The following is a 19,724-nucleotide window of genomic DNA, read 5'->3' on the forward strand; positions in this document are numbered from 1 at the left end:
TCCCTAGATTTAGAAGGAGGGTGAAGGTAAGCCCTGCATCTGGGAGGCTTTTTGATTGCCTTAGCAAGGGAACTTCTGAGTGAGAGCTGAGCAACCTCTACTCACCCTTAGCCATCTTTCACTTTCCCACTGATGTGCCTTGCAGGCCAGGCTGGGCCTGAGCACCGACAGATTTGCTTGGTAGGAGCACAGATGGTGTTGGCCAGCCCCAGTGCCTGTTTGGTAGAGGCAAGCAAAAGGTGTGCCCCCTGAAGCATGGCCAGGTGACATCCAAGAGCAAAAGTAAGAAATAGCTCCCTGCTGGAAGGGCTGGCATCAGCCTTGATACAGCAGAGAGGATGGGTGGTAGCAAGTGCAGAAAGGTCTCTGCTCTTATGCTTTCACCTTTTCTGTGGTGTTGAGTGTGGGTTCCCCAAGATATGGCCCGGCCCCTTTTTTGTGAAATGTCAGGTCTCAATTTAACAGGAGAGTTTGGACCCTGGGGACTTTTGCCTTTTGTAGCTAATAGCAAATGGGCCCATTCTCTTATGTACAGCTGCAAAAAGTAATGAACAACGTGCTTGATCAGGGATCAAAACTAAGGTAAAGAGTAGAAACAAAACCCCCCATGTATGTATCAGCAATTGAAAAGAACTGAATTCCTGCATTCTCCTACCAGCAGAAAAAATGTAGGAAAATTGGTTTCTAGACCCAAATTGGTGGAAGGTAGGATTATGCTGGACTAGAGATTTTTATACTTCAAGCAGGTGGGGAAGCAGAGGGTACAGTGAGATCAGGTTGACTAGATGATGAAGAGGAGAGTAAAACTGCCACAATGATTCCTATCTTCAGCCTCCCCAGTTCTGATGGATCTTTTGTTACACAGGTTTGTTGATGACACGTGAGAGGTACTGGGATGAATCCACTGCTTCTACACAGCAATACACATGAGTGTGACAGTAAGGTCTAACCTGCTTGTGAGCCAGTGACAAAAGACAGAGCTGCACATTCTAGCCATGAGCAACCTACATTTTTGCCTGGGGGAAAAAGAAATTGTATTAACTTGATAACTTAGCTCTCTTGAAGTCCTATCAGCACAGATACAGAACATGCCATTCTTCGCTGCAACATAGCCAAAGTAAACTATACCAGTGCCATATCAACTTCTGCAAAGGGAGGGGAAAACACTGACATGGAGTGGAAAATGCTCTGGTGGTGTAGGTTTGGCCAGTCTAATGGCTGGTTGCCAGGCAGTAAAGGAGGAATCTGCCCTCGCACAGAGGCAGAACACACCCTACAGGTAGCAAACAAACAGAACACAACCTTAAAATCAATGTCTGTGCTGGTCTGAGACAGTGTGGATGTGGAAAGAAATTCTTTTAATTAAAAACCAAATTCTGAACTTCATGCTGTAAACACCAGGTTTGGAAGTAGCAGACCCCTGGAGAATACTGCAGCCTTTTAACACTTCACCAATACATTTATCTTTCTTGAAGGCAGTGCAAACATCAGAGCACATGCTCCTTTTTACCTCATGATAACAACATCAACATTATCACTGAGTAGTAATGCAAATATCACTGAGTACTCATGCAAAATCTTTATTTGAAAAATGTATTTTCTTGAATAACAACACCCCTCTGGTTTACATGTAAGCCCAGAAACAGTATTTGCATTGTGCAGGAAAAAAACACAAAGAAAATTCTTAAAACACATTCATCTTCTGATATCAAATAAATTATACTATAATTGCTTATGTCAATTTCCTCTATTTTTATCCCACTAAATCTGCCTGTGGACTAGTGAGAGAAGAAAACCAAGGCAATGACATAGTATTCGTTTTGGAGAAAGGCCACAGTATCTTAAAAGTCAGTGTAGAGAATTATCTGTATTGTATAAGGACAAGGACACATGGATACTGATTCACTGTCTAGCACATATATCTCCTTGTTTTCCTCCCAGGTCAGGAATAGCTTTTAGAATGGTTCTGATTATTTTCTCTGCTGGTCCAGAGCTCTAAAGAAAGCTTAGATTGTGGCTGTTAAGTGTAGAAAGTTCCTCCTTCATTTTACAATATGTATGCTATTGTGGTTTCTCTTGGCTGGGAAATTTCATTTCTATTTCTAATCTCAGCCATGTGTCGGTCAATTCTGATTTAAGTTCCCTTCACCCTCTCCCTGCTGTGCAGCTCTGCATGCCATATTGCAAACATTTTTCAGCATGGGTGGGAGGTAGCACTGTGGTTTGGGCTTTGCTATTGATATCAGGATTTCCCTTTTTCTTTGAATTTTTTTTTTCCTTTCAAAATAAAACTGATAGTAAACAGGTTTCATTTAGTCCATAGGAGAGGGACAGTGAACATTTAATGCAAATTTGAATAAGAATCACAATTTTCCAACTTTTCTAATTAATTTAATGATAAAGCCATCATCTCATGAAATCTTCAGCTTGAACTTTTATTTGGTTTATGCAGAAGAATGGAAGTATAAATTTTGTAGAATCCACTTGTAATTAAAACCCACTCCAGTAAATTAGGGCTGCAGCACTGTGGCTTATTGCCAATGGAGGGAAATCAGGGGATTGTTTGATCCTCAACCAAGAAAATACCGATGTCTTCCAAAAGGACAGATTTACACAAAACATTCAAAAGTCTGACAAGCTGTCAGTTCTCTCCATTCCTTTTAGCACTGTTTTGTCTATCTTCTTTGAGCTGAAGGCTCCTGCCAAGTAAAGATTCATTTCTTGCATATACTTGCCTCTATTAGATTTTCAAGCTGGACAAAAGGACACACTTAGCAATCACAGGAACTTTTGTCATTTAAAATGCAAGAACATTTGATTTCTGCATTTCTCCCAATCACTCCACTGTTTCTTTTTTTCCTTTGAAAGGAGGCAGTGAAGAAGATATAAACATTCTAACCCAAAGAGAAGGGCAAATGTTATAAAGCTAACATTCAGCTGCCTGTCCACGTGGCGAAGGCAAAAGAATATTGACTCTAGATATTTATATTGATTTGTGATCCTAAACAGAAATATTTTATGAAATTCCAATATTTATCCTTAAATAAGCTTGATAGGACTGGTTATTTTCTAAGGGTGAGAGGTTAATTCTGTGACTTTACCAATTTAAGCATTGCTGTCGTTCCTGTTTTTCTGGAGTCATTGGATGTTTCAGTACAAAGACTTGCTCTCCACATCAGGAGCTGAGTCAAGGAAACTTGGTTTTGATACATGATGCTGGTGTACGCTTTTTCAATAAAGACAAACCTGGGGTATGAAATACAACAGCCCTTCTTATGCCTGGGGACGGCTTCTTGAGTTGATATCTGACAAGTGATGCTTGGTCAGGTATATTGTATCACTGGGTATTCCTGTCACCAGAGCTCTCAAGTCATTCAGGGGCATTTCCCTCCTTTGCCTTCCCATCCCCTCCTTAAGCTGTGGTGGCATTTCAAACACTGAAGAGCTCTGCTCAGACCGCACTTAGTGTACTTCCAGACGACTCTAGCAAAGAGGATGGCGTGGGGCCCTCAAACAGCGGTTCTTCAGGGAAACCAACTTTCTGCTGGCGCTCGGGAACCGCAGGAGGGAGCGCGCTGCCCTCCCCAGATGTGTCGCTCCCCCTTCCCGATCCCGCTCCCGATCCCACTCCCGCCCCCCCTGCCTCTGCCGCACCGGGGCTCGGGCCGTTCAGCAGCCCCGGAGCTCACGGCTGGCTTCTCTTCATCAGATAGGAGATAGGAACTTGGAATGTCGTGGTTTTATCTCCCTGCCACCAGCCGCCGTTACTGGTACCAGCCCCTCAGGATGTGACCCTCCTTTCTGTCTTTCAACAGGGCAAAGGCAAGGAGATGGCAGGTCCTCTTTTAGCCATCCAGGTCCCGAGTGTCCCTATTAAACATTTTTTTAATGTATGAATTGGGGTTTTTTTGCATGAATTTCTGAGAATGCTCATGAAACAGTATCTTCCCTCGACCTCAGCTTCCCCAGCTATAACAGCATAGCAGCAGCACGAGCTGGATACATAGCACGTTGTAAAAACGTAATTTCTGAGGTTCTAGCTCTGCTCTTCTCTCTAGAATAAAGGCAGAGATCCTCACTTTTCCCTGTGCTTGCACGGCACGAGGCACTGGAAGCAGCCCTTGGCATCCTCCACCTCTGCACCCGCTCAGCCCTGAGCTCCTGCTGTTGCCATTACCAGTGACAGCTGTTGCCAAGACAGTTTTACGTACCATTGAGACAGGCACTGGAAGTTACCATTTACTGCTTTTTAACCATGTCTGGTATAAAAGGGGCTCTCTGTTGACTGCAAACTGGCAAAAGGTTTCTGTAAAGGTAGTTTAGCTATGGTATGATCCAGTCCATTCCAATAGCTGACCTGTAGAAACACTGAGGCAAAACTGTTCAGAAAACTGTACCCTATGCATTTCTCAGTTGTCTGTATCATAGTATTAAATGAAAGAACCAGAGTTGTTAGAGGAATACACCATTTCTAAAAGCGTACTAACTCTTCTCCTTCATCCACTGGTCAGTCACATACAACTGCAAAACAAAGCTTACTCACTTTGTTGGTTTTGTTTTTTTGGTTTTGGCCAATAAAACTTTCCCTGCGGTATTGTTGCCTTTTTTTTTTTCCTTTTTTTTTTTTTTTTTTTAAGATCTTGGGTGTTTTGTGTGCTTTGGAAAAGTAATTATTTGACATGACTGATGAAACAGGCACACTGGAGAATCAATTAACCTATTCCTATAATAAGAAAAATTAAAATGCACAGAAAACTTCTGTTCCATGTAGACATAAACAGAAGGTAATAGAAATGTCTATATGGGACAATTTACAGTTCTTCAGCAATCAAGGTTAAATTAAAACTTTCAATTAATTGCTACACATCTCAGCCTCACTGGTAAGTGGGAAGATGAGAGTTGATGAAGTTCTTTCAGAACTGTTTTTTATGGGCAGGATTCAGGTGGGGTGGAAAACATGTTTTGTAGCTATTTACAAGCCCCTGGATGTTCTAGATGGTGATGAAGGTGAATATAATAAGAGTGGTAGGAACAGTTTGTCAACAAATATTGCTTCACAGCATGCACGAAGAGTTAATAAAATAAATTATACACCACATTTTCTTTTCAAGCAAGCTTTAAATAGTCCATATGTAACAGAATTATGTGTTACAGACAAGAAACTCTTGCTGCCAAAACACAGGATGAGTGTTTTTCCCGATCGTTCTTTCCAAATTACAGACTTAGGAAAAAATATTTCAAGAAATTACAAGATTTTAAAAAATAAAATTATTCTAAAACCCAGAAAAGGCCAATAAAATGGACTGGTGAATATATGAACAAGTCATCAAAAGAATGTTAGTACACAGGTACTTACAAAAAACATACAGGAATGTACATAAAGGCTTTTAAGACACAGATACTAAGCAGGCTAATTCAGGATCAAAGGGCAGAATGCATAGGCTTTATTATAAATCCTGTAATTCATGCATTTGTTTGTGCAGATAAAATATATTTAAAGCCATGTATTTAAATGCCATCAAAAAGACACCTGAACTTCTCCCCAGCAACACCTTGTGACTTCAGGGAAGAACCCAGTTTTGCTTATTTTTGTGCACTGGCCTAATCCAAACTCATAATCTGTAAAAGGGAACAAAGTATAAGGAAGCAAGCAGGTATTTTATCTGAGCCACTCAGCAACACTGGGACAAAGATCCAAACCCACTTTTTGGTAATCAGTGTCCCTAGAATGGAATGGCAGCAGCACCAGCCTAGAGAGTTCTCAGTGTGTTTCAGAAAGTGGCTCCAAGAAGAACAATCCAAGGGTTGAGTGGGAAAAATTAGAAATTAACCCTGTAGTTAATAGATAGATTGGATAGATTAGACAGATTAGATAGATAGATAGATAGATAGATAGATGGCTTTTTTTTCAGAACAAAATAAGGTAGCACTACTGAGTAAGTGGCAATATGGTGTGTGCATTAAGATATACAAGTGAAATCTGCTTAGGGCACCTTCACTCAGAGGAATAAGTCTTCTTAAAATATAATAATAATAATAATAATAATAATACTTCTTTATACTTGCCACTTGTTAGCAATTGTTTACATCGTAGAAAAATAGATAGTATTCTGTAACAAGAAATATAGTTACTTTGTTAAAATGGGCTATTTTAAACCAGCTACTATTCTTTCATATAAAGAATTTCTAAACAGCAAAACAAAAATAGGTAATACTGAGTGCAAAACAGCCAGTGGTATACTTTGCATTGGTTTGAAACATAGTTGCCAGCTACTATAATTACATGTTCTGTACACTGTACTACAAAAGTCTTCCATCTTTTAGAAGCTTTTGCATTTTGTTTTTCTTCTTTCTAGGTGGCAAGTAAGTATTTAATCCAAGTAAATACAAACTCTGGAAGTCAGACATAATTTCACAATCAGTCTTTGCTACCATTCTTTCACATTCTTCCTCCACACAGTGCATCAGCACTTTCTACTTTTGGCCAAAAATCCCTTAAGTTAAACAAAGTTTAGAATGCAGATACTCAGAAGTTTAGCTTATAATTCACATTCTTTTAAAAATAATTTCACTAATCTCCCACGTTTACATTTACACCAATGTAACAACTCACTTGATGCATTTCATCATCCTTGCTAAAGACTGAAATAAAGTTCAGATGAAAACTCTTTGCCAGTGGTAGGTATTGTCTTAAACACTACAGAGCCAGATGGTTCCAACGTAGAAGTCAGATTTTTCTGTGGTCTCTGCAACAGTTTCAGACATGAATAGCTAATTCCTAGTGGCAGTGGTAAAGGCATTATCAGTACACCATGAATATCACAAATGGAGACAATTTCCATACATTAAAGAACAAAAACCAAACAAAAAGCACCCAGAAAAAAAAAAAAATCAGTGAAACATTCTTAGTAGAGCAGAAACTTCTCTATTCTCCTCTTCATTAATCTCACACCTTTTCAACTTTGGTGGGGTCATACGTATCTGGAAAAATAAAAGAAAACACTATTAATAATGTATTGTGAAATCTATTCAATATTGCTAGCTGTGGAAATGACACATCTTTTCCCTAGTTTTTATTTAAAAAGAAGAAAAGCTGATAATGGACTTGCTGCATTAAAGATACATATCACATTCCTGACCCAAATTCTGTATTTTTACCAGTATAATTCGGGAACAACTCTGATCAAATGCATGAAGATAGAATTCAGGAAGGCCTTAGGTAGGTAGGAACAAACACACTGAATGATAAGTGATTACTTCCAGTTTTCAGGTGCTTTGACAGGAAGAAAAAGAGTAAGATTTGCTCCCCTTGTACTGAACACTAAGGACTAGTAAATGCTTTAAGCATCCTAGCAGGGTGTGTAAGGCTGGCTGAAGGAGTGATTATGCCATGCAGTCATCAGGGTCTTTTCATTTGATTGAAAATCCTTCGTTTCAGATTAATTCAACAGAAAACAGGAAAGCACAGCTGCGTTGCATCACTATGGTTAGTCTGTCTCGCTTCAGTCTGCAAAACCGCAGCTCATGTTTCAGCCTTATTCACTAAAGCACTGGGCTGGCTTACTACCACTCTTCTTCATTTCCAGCCTCCCCCCTGCCAGTTCACAGGACATACCACAGGTTCGTTTTGCTTTTCCCAAATCCTCAAGGACACTCTTCTATCCAATTTTTTAATTGGGTTTATCCCAGTGCTGGCCATGAAGTGAGCAGACATGAGCCTTCACCCTCGTCACGCTGGGACAGGATTGAGATGAAAAGGCTTTGCCCTGTGAGGTCTGCCTGCCCAGTGCCATCGTGCAAACACCTGACTTGCCCTTGGGGTGCACGGTGATGGCGTGTAGGAGCCCGGGCTACCTAGGGAGGAGGCTGCAGGCGCAGAAGGGCCCGGACAGACCGGCAGTGCAGCCGTGCTGCCGCGTGCTGCTCCTGCTCTTACGCAACCTGAGTGTCTGTGCTAACCTTAAACGTCCCTCCCGTAGGCTGTACTCCCACAGCGCTCGCCTTTAAACAGCTGAGCATGAAAATACTTCCACACACAAATATGACACTTTGGAGTAAAACGTTCATCCTCAGGACTTTCGTGCTGATGTGAGTGAATGTCTTCATTCAAACATAAAAAGCATAAAAATCCTCCAGGGAAATTTCTGCTCCTGTGTGCAAGTGTCCATCTGCTACATCCACACTCATGTCAAAGGGGAACTGGCTAAGAAGGACTTCCACCCAGTGGGTGAATTTGTGGTACAGAATCTTTTATCACTTCTCTAGCCCACCCTCCTCAAGCTGCTAGTCCAGCCAAGACTGGAGTCTGTGCCAGCAACACCTATGATTTCTGCTAAGCCTTTTCTGGTATTTCCAAACAGACACCACACAAATGCAAAAAATCAACAGGAATAAAGATTTTAAGAGCTAGTGTGCTCCAGAATAATGCTGCATCTATTTAAGCTTAATGCACTGATGGTATATGAGGATGCCTCTAAAGCAGTAACGTTTTTTTGATTGTAAATATTTTGCCATCTAAACTGCTAGAACATAAAATTCTCAAGTGTTCAGTGACAGGTTGACCTAAGAATAAAAATGGATTTGCATTTCACAGACCTGATTTTCCTAAGACCAGACACATTCACGTTAACAGAACTCCCCACAAAATTTCAGATGATCACCTGTTTCAGGGAGTGGCAGGACAGGGGTGGGGAGGAAAGAGGGAAACCAGGCCATAATACATGGAGCCTCTACATGGCTCAATATATTCCCTGAAAGCTTACCCATACCCTCAGCACCTAAACCAAGGACAAAAAGGTGCCAGACTGACAGGCCAGGTCAGCCTTTTGAGGGGGACAGACATAGGAGTTCTAGCACTGATGCAGAAATGTTTATTCAACATTTGGTTAAGCTCATTTAAAATGCTCTCTACAGAAACAAAGCCAGATTAGCAGCCTCATGTCTTCAAACAGCAAAGGAGAAAAGGCATCCAATGCATTTGGGAACACTTCGAGATGTTCTCCTAATGGCAGTATTTGCATAGTAAGATGAGCTTCTTGCACTCAGTTTTGGCAGAGCTCTTACTCTGAGATGACTGTTCGTCTGCCAAGCTACATTATACATGTGAAAGCCTGTTTCTGCTAAGGGCTGCAGCCTCTGTGACAGGCCCAGTCTGCAATTATAAAACTAACATCACCCTACCTCGTTCCAAATGAAGTGGCCTTTTAGAATGGAATATTTGCTTTCTGAAAGTAACAAATACAATGGTTTTCCAGGATTAATTTTCATTTGGGCTTTCAATGGTACCAATGAACTTATGTGGAAATTGGTATGAGACCTAACAGAGGAAGGCACAACATTAGGCCTTTTTAGAAACATGAATCTACAGTCCCTCAGTAAGGTGAAGCTTTTGGGGCCATCAACAAATCAGGGTCACTTTGGATGGGAAGAGGCCAGTGGAGGAGCCCACCCCATGCGTGTCACCCTGCAGAACTGGACATGTGCCATGCAGGAAGGGACATTCATGCCATCCAAACATGGAGAGAGCTGTTATGGCTGTGAGGGAACTGCTGCAGTGGGAACACACTGCAGAATACAAGCCTGGCATTGTCAGCAAGAGGGATAAATTTAGACCTAATTTACTGCAGAATAACTCTCCAATAAAATGCACACAATCTGTTTTGATACATCCCTGAAGTCATGTCACCACAACAGTTATTTTCTTCACTCCAGCAGAAACCCCAAGGGAGGAAAGCATATGAAATGCATGTGGGGCATACTAGACCTGATGGGTACAAGAAAGCTGAATCAGTCTGTTTGAAAAATCTGGTCTGGAGAAATACAGTTCAGAGCAGAAAGAGGCAAAGATGTGGGATACAGAAAAAGACATGGAGAAAAAGGCTGCAAGGCTGCAGAAGTCAATACTTAGAACTCATAAAAGCATTTATTTTCAGTTAGAAATGCATAAATCCAGTTAAAAGTATACTCTGTTGAATTTCAGTTCCTCTGTACTGGAAAACTGTGAACAGATTTATATCAATGAGGTTAAATGAATAACCTGTGCAGATTTCAAGGTAAAGTGTCAACTGTAACAGAAAGGATGGAAAAAGGATATTAATACTAATTTAACAACTTTCACACTGTATGTTTGCTCAGTCCAATTTATTTAATGGACTAGGCAGGTGGCCTAGGAGATTTATCCCTTTACACAGGTCTATAGCAACAACTGATGTTCAACAAAATGCTAAATGAAAACTGTTTTAGAAAGGGAACAGCTCATGTTACTTTGGGAATGCATATGGACTACACAAGTTTATATGTTTTAGAGAGATCAGAAACACCAAAAAAAAGGGAAAAAAAAAAAGGTGTTCACTGAAAAAGTCAACTTTCCATTTGTCCTGGGGTTAACAATTATTCTCAACATCTGATCTGGAAAATATTCATGAGAGAGAGAGAATTTCCAGGCCCCTATATACAACCATTTCCCAGAGGCTTCATAGAAGAACATCAGATTTTTATTTTTAGTTTCTTCTGAACTATGATATAGTATGTGTCTACTTAAGTATTAGAGAAGGAAAAAAATTGGCATTCAAGGAGCAGCTGTGATTAAATCACCACATGTTCCCAAACACTGGCATTATAGTGACTGTCTTTGAACTCCACTGTTTTAGCCTGGCCATTCCCTGAGACAATTACACAGAGATAAGACCTTAGGGAGCACTCCATTCTCTGTGAATGAATTTCCATATCACAAGTGAGTTTTACAGTAACTATTGCTAAAATGGGACCAGAGAACACTCATCTTTTCCACAAGGAGAGCAAAGTGGGTGGCTCCCAGATGAGGATAGTACCACCTACAGACTGTTACTATTTGAGCAGCATTACGTGGGCATAAGCAAACCGATCATGCCCATTACATAAGGAACGAGTACCCATCTGGATCTCTCATAACAGGGTCTTACCTAAAGAAAAATCTCTGTCGATCTTCTTCTTGTCCATTCCACCTAAACATCCATTTTCACTTAGAGAGATAACACGCTTGGAAACAGCCCCTGAGCTTGCCAGTTTGCTTCCTCTTTCCTCTGGTACCTTTGACAGCTTCTCCTCATCCACCTCCTCTGCCGAGTCTGCGCTCTTAATGCTCAGACGTCTCATCCGCGACACAGAGTCAACTTCTTTCATTCGCACCAAGCGATCCATGGCAGTCCGGCTGGGTGGAGATGTCAGCTTGCCTTGGAGTGTCTCTATCACTTTTGAGGTGCTCCTCACTCTCTTTTCTGAATGCTGATGAGCAGCTGACTTGCAAACCACGTTTTGGCTCTCACCTTGGCTGGGACTCACAGGTTGTTCAAGAGCTTGCTCAGTTACCAGTGGTTTAGCACCAGCTTCCTGGTGAGTGGCCCAGCATTCATCAGGGTATAAAGATCGTCCTCCTGCTCTGACAAAGAGAGCACTCTCTGTCCAGCCACACTTTCGTCTGCCTTCATATGAATCTTCTTTTTTTCCTTCTTTATTACTTGCTGTGCTCCCTATCATTGATGACTCAAAGTCCTGAGCACCATTTGAAGGGCTAGTGCCTGGGTGAGACCCAACATGGTCATCTGGAAGGAGAGACTCCACTGCTATATCTATACCTAAAATTCTTGCAGCTCTTGCCTGCAATGACTCATTCACAGGGATTTCCACTGCATTTCCATCTGAAGAGTGATCAGAGCTGTTAGCACCAAGTTCTGGGGCCACATCAAGTCCTACTGACCTCAAATCTGGCTCAGAGCACCCTTGGTTCCTCTTTGTTAGTGACAAGCGTACTGCTGACCCTCTCTCTAATACCCTATCATTTGTGGGAGTTGCACCTTTGCTCAGTTTAACAAAGTCTAGGTAATTTTGGTCTTCGCTCATCTCCTGCAAGAGAGGGTTATTGAAAGGATTACTGTGACATGAATTACTTGGGCTACTGGACAAAACTCTTTTGATAGGGCCCACATGAACTGGCTGTTTGCTTGTTCTACTCTTGGCTTCCCCTATCCCCATTTCTGTTATCAGACTTACATCTGCTGGCCTGACTCCTTCACTGCTCCCTCCTGGCTTTGAGAAGCCTTGAGAGCCAACGCATCTTGGCTCACCACCATGTTCTGTCCCCATGCTCCAACTTTCAGACTTACTTTTAACCCTTCCTGACCTAAATACAGGCACCTCTGGCACAACCATTTCTGATTTCCCACCATGTTTTGGCTCCTGGCTTGATTTCTCATTTCTGGACTCCCTCCTCTGCATAAAGGCACCTGCCTGCAGAGGAGCTGTAGCACTTTCCAAATCTTCTTCACTGCTTGTGTTCTCTTCCTGCCCTTGCAGCTCCTTGTTAAAACTTTCTAGCTCACTTATTGCATCCCAGGGACGGCGACTTACAGGTTTCAAAAGGAACTGCCCAAATGGTTCTTTATTGTTGCAGGGAGCACCTGGTTCTCCCTTAACTACATCTCCCTTGGAAAGGCCATTTTCCCTCTCTTGGACAGGCACAGGCGGGCTCTGGTGGGCTTTTGGGGAGGGAGACTGAAGGACTGAGGTGGCAGTCCTGGAAAATGCACTGTTGCTAGACTGGCTGAGGTGTGTCTGGCCCTTCATACTGTAACCACTCTGCCTACAGCCTCTCTCATCAGAAGGTGATCCTGTCTGGTTTGCCCCCATTGTGGATACTGTACGTCCCGGGAGCCCTGGAGATAGTGCTTTGCTACTATCAGGCTTCCCAGGTTTTGTACCATGGAAAAATTGTGGGCTCTCAGGTTCTTCAGAGAAACTGGTCTGTGTCTGCTGGTCTTTGTACTGATCACCTGGCCAGGAGCCAGAATATTTGAGCTCTCTGTGTTTTGTAGGCTGAATAAATCTGAGGTCATTCATTTGTTTGAACTCTTCTGGTCTCCACAGCTCTTGTTTTTGTAACTCATTTTTATTGGTCATGCTTCCTGTAAGCGCTTGTAACTCCAAGTCTGTTGAAGACATACTTAAGAGACTTTGTTCTTGCAAAGCCCCATTGTTATCAAATCTATTCTTATCAGGGCTCTGAGTTATGTTGTTGTTCCTATCTGTATCTGGCAGATTGGATTCTGATTTAACTGGGATGGAGACCAAACAAAATATAGTTTCATTCATTTTTTTCTTTGAACTCTTTTTGCTCTGCATCCCAGTTCCAGGTTCAAACTTTTTCACTTTTGTAACAGTCTCACAGGTGTTGTCCATATGTGAATTTCTTACAGAAAGTTTGCCTTTCGTGTACTCTGCGCTGGCTTCATTACGGGGGCTGTGATTACTTGCTCTACAATTGTCTCTTTGGTCCGGCAAGGCACAATTTTCCTGGTCTCGGATGGATGGTGCCAACCATCTGTTGCTATGGGTGGAGCTGTTGGAAGTTCTTTCTCCCTTTGCTGAACTGGACAAGTTTGATGCATTCACAAAGGCACTGTTGTACTGTACTTCAAGATTTCTCTCTTGCAAAGCACCAGAACTGGGACTACGTGCATTTTCAGTGTGGTTAGAGTTGCCCTGCAGACCTTCCAGTGGTGCAATTTTAATATGTCGTATCCGAGGATCATCAAAGGGAATATATTGAATGGAACGCAGGTGGTCAGCAGGGTGCCTTGCATGGCTTTGCTTCCCATGAGGAAAATGGTTGTCTTTGCAAGGGTCACCCCCCACTTCAAAAGTATTCATGGCTGGTCGTTGGCAGGGGACAACCCGCTCTGCAGGACCCTGTGGATCACTGCTGGCGCACGTGTTGGTGTTAGGCACTTCACTGGGGGAACGTGGGGTCACGTGTTGGTGAGGTGGGGATTTGTAAGAAGGAGGAGGTACGTACACTGGAGGCTCCAAACCAGAGTCTGGAATGCCAGAATCTTGCCTTGGCTCATTGACTTTGGCTAAGTAGGAGATAGGTTCCTCTTTCTGGTAGTGATCCTGGAAACCTTCAGTTTCTGCAGGTGCCCTAGTCTGCCGCTGCAGCTCATAGGATGGAGGCTTGAGAGGTCTCCCATACTTGGGCTTCACCAGGGGAAGGAAATGGCCTCCCGCTCCATGGTGCTTGGCTGGTTCCACACTCAGTCTGTTTGGGGCATAGGAGGGGGTTTTAGTGACGCTCAGCGAGTTGTTACTGTTGGTCAGGGAGGGCATTTCCACGCACCTCATGCTCTCGGGTGAAAGGACCCTTGGCAATGACTGTGATTTCCCCCTGCTCTGGCTGCTGAGTACGTTGTCTCCCAGGGTCAGCGAATACAACTCTTGAAGCAGCTTCTCCCTGTCACCCTCGGACATTTGCCTCCCTACCTTTTTTGGCTGGTTCCAGCTTTCTACTTCCAGACTTTGCCATTTGCAGTCACTGGGCACTTCACAGCTTTCCTGCAAGCCGCTTCTTCTGACATACCCTGCACCCATCCCCACCTTCAGCTGATTCTCCTTGGGGTGCCGGGGCGCCCTTGGGGCTGCAGCCAGGCCTTTCATCTCCACACTGGCCTTCTGGGAATAGCCCAGTAGCACACTGAAGTCCTGTCCTCGTCTTCTCCAGTAGGCAAGATCTTTATCAGTCTTGGGCTGGGAAGACCATGCTAAATGAGGCCTGTCATAAACCCTGGGGAAAAAAAAAGCAGTGTCAGAGGCAGTGCACAGGTGCCTGTTCTTTCTACCATGGGTAAGCCCATTAGGAGGTCAAATGATGAGTTATGCCAAAGGAGTTTTGTGTAATCTATTTGCAACTAGATGACAATTTTAATGAGAGGATTTAAAAGTCAGTCAATTAACATGGGTAAAGAAAGGGACAGAAGCTCTTTCGACATGTTAGCTATGCAAAGATGTTAGTGACACAAATGCACATAGTTACCTGCTGTGCAAACATGCACAGCCCTCGTTGATGGACTTTAGGAAATTCCCTGCCCATAGCAGGGGGCTTGGAACAAGATGATCTGGAAGGTCCCTTCCAACTCCAACCAGCCTCTGATTCTAAGATGCCATTCTAAAACCAGAAGTGACTGCCTTGAATTACTTCTGTATCCTGCTAAATCAAAATCTATAGATGTCAAGAGACTACTGCGGTATTCAAGTTTAATAGGATTCCAAGAAGCAGAGGTAGGGAGAACAGGTAGATGTCTATATCGTAAGATTTCATAAGATATGTCTGTAAGAAACATGATTTGCATTCTGGTAAAAGTGCTGAAATAAAACATGTCAGTTCCAGAATTGATTCTTGTTCTTTCTGAGGGAACAAATTTCTTCAGGGTGCTTTGGATTAAATGACATATGTCACAACAATGGTGATGTATCAACACATCTCTGAATAAAATGGAACCAATATTTATAACATAAAATACCTCAAAAGAAGTATAAAATCTTAAATAAAAGAATCTATTAGTGAAATATGAAAGACATTAGACATTGCAGATGAGAAATTCAGAACACAGATTTACATGAACAGAATAGGTTCTTTGTCTATTCTGAACTCACTGTAAACTGTTTTATACATTCCTGCAGAACAAAATTGGTACCCTTCTATATAAATAATTAATTTTCTATTTGAATTGCATTCTGCTATTCTTGTACCTAAGGTGTCCAATAATATAACTGCCTTTACACTATGTGGCTGCCACCAGCATAAGACTGGAAAGAAAAATCAAAATTGACAGAAATAGGACAAGTATGTAGATAGAACCCAAGGATTTCTTTCTCTTCCCTCCACCCCAAGGTATATAAACAGCATCATCTGGCTCTTTTTTACCAAATGATCTATTTAAATGGGAGTTTGTCAGCACATAATACTAGTCAAAATTCAGAATGAAAATTAAGCCATCCAGATCCACAGCAATTTTCTTTTATATATATTACCTTCATCCTATGAGTCTAAAAGTTTAAAAACTAGACTGGGATAAGAACCATCTTGATCATATAAATTCAGTTGGATTAAGATGGAACTTCTGAACAAAATGTTCTGCCTCTGAAGCGTGAAATCCAGTTTGATTGCTGAATCCCAAGAATGAACACATATCTTCATTAATCAATGAAATATAACAGGACACCTCCTATATCAGAATCTGCTTGTAGTAACAACCAACACTTCCATGTGGAAACATACAGCTGAACAAATGCTATCTTCTACCTTTTCATCTCATCCCCATACTACTCTGGCACCATTTGTAACTGTGTTTACAAAATGAGGTGAGAAACAGGATCCAGCAGGAGTGAGCAGGAAAGAGACAGGCTGCTCTTTCTGATTGATTTTATCCATCATTGTAAAAGGGTCCACAGAAATTGCAGGAAGTACAATCATAGATTCCAAGATCAGAAGAGACAATTACAATTATTTAGTTTGACATCTTGCTCAGCACAGGCTGTCAGACTTCTTTGAGATGATTCCTGCTTAAGTGGTAGCATCTCTTAGAAAAGCACCTAAAAATTCTGATTTTTTAAGTTTCCAGTGATGTTGCAAAGATTAATTCACCATTAAAAAATCCCAAAAAGTAACCCAAAATTCTTCTCAACAGAAAGAGAGCTCCTCCATTTATTAAAAGCTGTTTAAAAGGTTAAATTTATTTTAAAGGTTAATAACTAGGCTCCAGTAATGAACTTCAGAACGTGATACAATCCATCATGTAACCTGTACTATGTTATCAACGCAACAAGAGTGTAAAAAAGACACTTAAAAGGAGGCATTTAGAGCACTTTAAACCTAAACCTAAGATCTACTCATAGGACAGACAGTATTTGTCTCTAAGTCCTGGCTAAGGCACTCAAAGTGGCTACACAGCCAAGCCTCTATCAGGGACCCTGTAAATTTCTGAAGATGACACTGCACTGTGCAGTGGGAAGAGGATGCTCCAAGGACCCTCCAGTACAACTCTATCCTGAAGTTTCCTCTGCTCTTGGTGATGGAGAGCAGCTCCTGCATGCATGCAGCACATCAGGCTGGCAGGCAAGCAGGCAGGAGGCAGTGGGGCAGCACAGCACAACCACACTGCTTGTGGCTGCAACTGCAGCAGAGTGCCTCTTTCCAGGACATTTGGCACTTCTGGGTTTGCAGTCAAGGAACTGGTGGAAGAGGAAACTTCCAAGAGCCACCCCAAGTTTAAAATGCTTCACTGGAGCCTCAGCAGTGCTAGATCTCTGAATGATGAGCACCAGTCACGGTGCAGTCTTTTGTGCCCATGACATATCACCAAAGAAAAGATTTCACAGCCCCTCTGTGCAGCACTTCATCTCTGACTATGCCACTACACAATTCTGTGCCTCTCTGCCATGTGCTGGTGCTGATGCACACAGAAATGCACACCTGGACACAGAAGCTTACAAGTGCCTGACAGCTGGGAGGAGGAGGGAGCCAAGGATGGAGCAGTCCCATGGGACCAACTGTGGAGATTTAAGTTCCAGGGGCAGAGTGGTCCCAAGGGATCAAGGAGGTGCATTTTAACATTATGAACTCTTTTTGAACAGGCTTGCTTATAACGAGTATCGCAGTTCCTCTCAAAAAGTGATTCAAATGGGTTCTATATAAAGTTAATTTAATTAAAATGGTTTTAAACCCCCAAAACTATTTCTAGCTTTCTGTGAGTTTCAGGCCTTTACAAGAAATGAGGCCATCCATCTACCCTGCACTGGCTGCATGACTACATTTCACTGAGCTGTCTTGCTCAGGGCTGTGGGTTGAAGCTCCCATTTCCCCTAGGGTGACACTGACCAGCAGGACCTCACATGATGGAGATAATGGGGCCAAAAGTGAAGGAGTGTGGAACAGGCATCGAAGTCCAAACCCTGCAGAATTAGGCCACTGCAGGGCTATGTAGGCAATGTTGCTGGCTGCCAACATGCAAGTGGAAGGTGTTGGGCATTCAGTAGCTCATCTTGCATGAACTGTAGACACTGGTGCAGACTTTGTGCCCCACAAAGAGCACTATTAAAGAGCAAGGTGGAAAAGTTTTCAGAGGGCTATTCTGGACACTAACTGCTTCTGTTCTATTTTGAGATCCTATCCTCACATATACTCTTCTGAGACCCAGCATTGGAAAACACCAGTATACTCTTTCAATTGTTCCAGCAGGTGATCTCATTTATGATGATATCTATTTATCCCTATATTTGCCAGCTACTAACATAGTTCCTCCCACACAAACAACTAAGCAAAGTGCCTCTTCTCTCCACTTAGAACAAAATCAGGAGGGAGTTATCCTGTGAAGAGAGAACTCTCATCTATACCCATAGGATCAGCTTTCTCATTTTCTTTGACTTGTCTCCTCTTCTAAATCTTTACTGTGTGGCCTCTGAATGCTCAGTTAAGCAAGGACAGCCCTCCCACCATCTGCTCTGTCACACTTTGCCTGAAGAACAACAGGATGGAGCCAAACACCGCTTCCCCACTCCACAGGGCATCACTCTCCCCTCAAAAAAAGCAGGAGCAATGGCTATGAAGCCTCCATCCATAGCACCCCTTGCCATCACAAAAACCCCACCAGCCTTGCAAATCTGCCTCCAGAGGCAGCCAGGAGGCTGGCAACATCACTCACTTCCATGGTGTATGGGAAGTTTTATCAGTTCTACATCAGGTGTAGATAATTCCCTGGACGAGGAGCCTAAGCCATGCTCTGAGTTGCTGTGGAACTGTCACCACCATGTGAGGACACACATGGACTGTTCAGGCCCTCTCCTGCTCTGTGCTGACTGGGAAGGTAGCACCAGGAAATGGTGGCAGGAAGCCTGTGATGCCCAGAGAGTATCTTGCACTTGTAGTATCTTGTGGTCATCTCCTCTTTGGGCCCAAATTGTCCCCAGGTCTCTGAAGTCTGCAGTACTTTCCCAGCCTGGGAACCAGAAGCTGATTTCCCATAGCAGTCCAGATACCAAGCAGCGATATCAAAATGCCTGCTGGGGGTCACCACTGCTGTCACAGGCCCAAGGACTCCCAACTGGGCCATCACAGGTATCTTCTCTTCTGATTCAGAGCAGCTCACAAGCACACGGCAGCCTTGTGACTTGGGAGCGGATCTGGAGGGGGACTGTCACTGAGGCTCAGCAGCTGACACCAGGTGCTGCAGCTGTGGCTTCCCCAGATCCGGCCTGGAGAGCTCCCTCCTCCCTTCCTGGACCAGCTGGGCCACTGTGTCATGCTCCACACTGGAGGCACTCCACACTCCGGGTGTGGCAAGGAAGGGATGATACAAAGGTTTTCCCAGCTGCTAGTGCCTTGTGAGAGTTCCCAGTAGTCACACTGGGAATCAGAGTTTGCTGAAACAGTAATAGCAAGAGAATATTTCTATTTTTATGAAAGTGTGACAAAGCCATTTCCAGGGTTGTGTTCCCTATTTTATGTGGAAAAGCCACTTTTTAAAACCAGGATATACTATTTAACTATGCTGTAGACTGGCAGATTCCACCTCTTGCATTTAGAAAGAGATCATTAAACTGTTAGAGAGCATTGTTTGGTATTTAGCCAAGGCCAGCAATTACAGATCTCTCTGCCATATCCAAGATGTGGGGCAGATGTGTGAGCCCTTGCAGATGCACCCAGAGGAATGGGAAGCAATGAGACAGCCACCCTCCTAAATCCCTGTGCATCCACACATTCTCTGATTAACAGGGTGCAGGAGCAGCAGTGCTGTGGTAGCTTCCAGATCTTCACAAAAGTACCTCTCCACACTGTAAACTCAGCACCAGCTTCCTCAGCACCACTGCACAGTCTCTTCCCCTGCTTCAAAACCTTTTTCCCTTTCATTCTTTTTCAG

At 43.0% G+C, this 19,724-nt stretch overlaps 1 protein-coding gene across 3 annotated transcripts in view; it reads right to left on the reverse strand.

Moving 5' to 3' along the window:
* Positions 1–5,098: 5,098 nt before the first annotated feature.
* Positions 5,099–19,724, reverse strand: part of JCAD (junctional cadherin 5 associated) — a 60,636-nt gene continuing 46,010 nt past the window's right edge. For all 3 annotated transcript variants that reach the window (XM_015618648.3, XM_015618647.2, XM_015618649.1), the window contains 2 exons: positions 10,941–14,593; positions 5,099–6,981 (listed from right to left, as the gene is read on the reverse strand). In XM_015618648.3, the coding sequence (XP_015474134.1) occupies positions 6,947–6,981; positions 10,941–14,593 (3,688 nt within the window). In that variant the 3' untranslated portion in view covers positions 5,099–6,946. The remainder of the gene's footprint in view (positions 6,982–10,940; positions 14,594–19,724) is intronic.

The sequence above is a fragment of the Parus major genome, chromosome 2 (assembly GCF_001522545.3).
Source record: "Parus major isolate Abel chromosome 2, Parus_major1.1, whole genome shotgun sequence".
Taxonomy (NCBI): Eukaryota; Metazoa; Chordata; class Aves; order Passeriformes; family Paridae; genus Parus; species Parus major.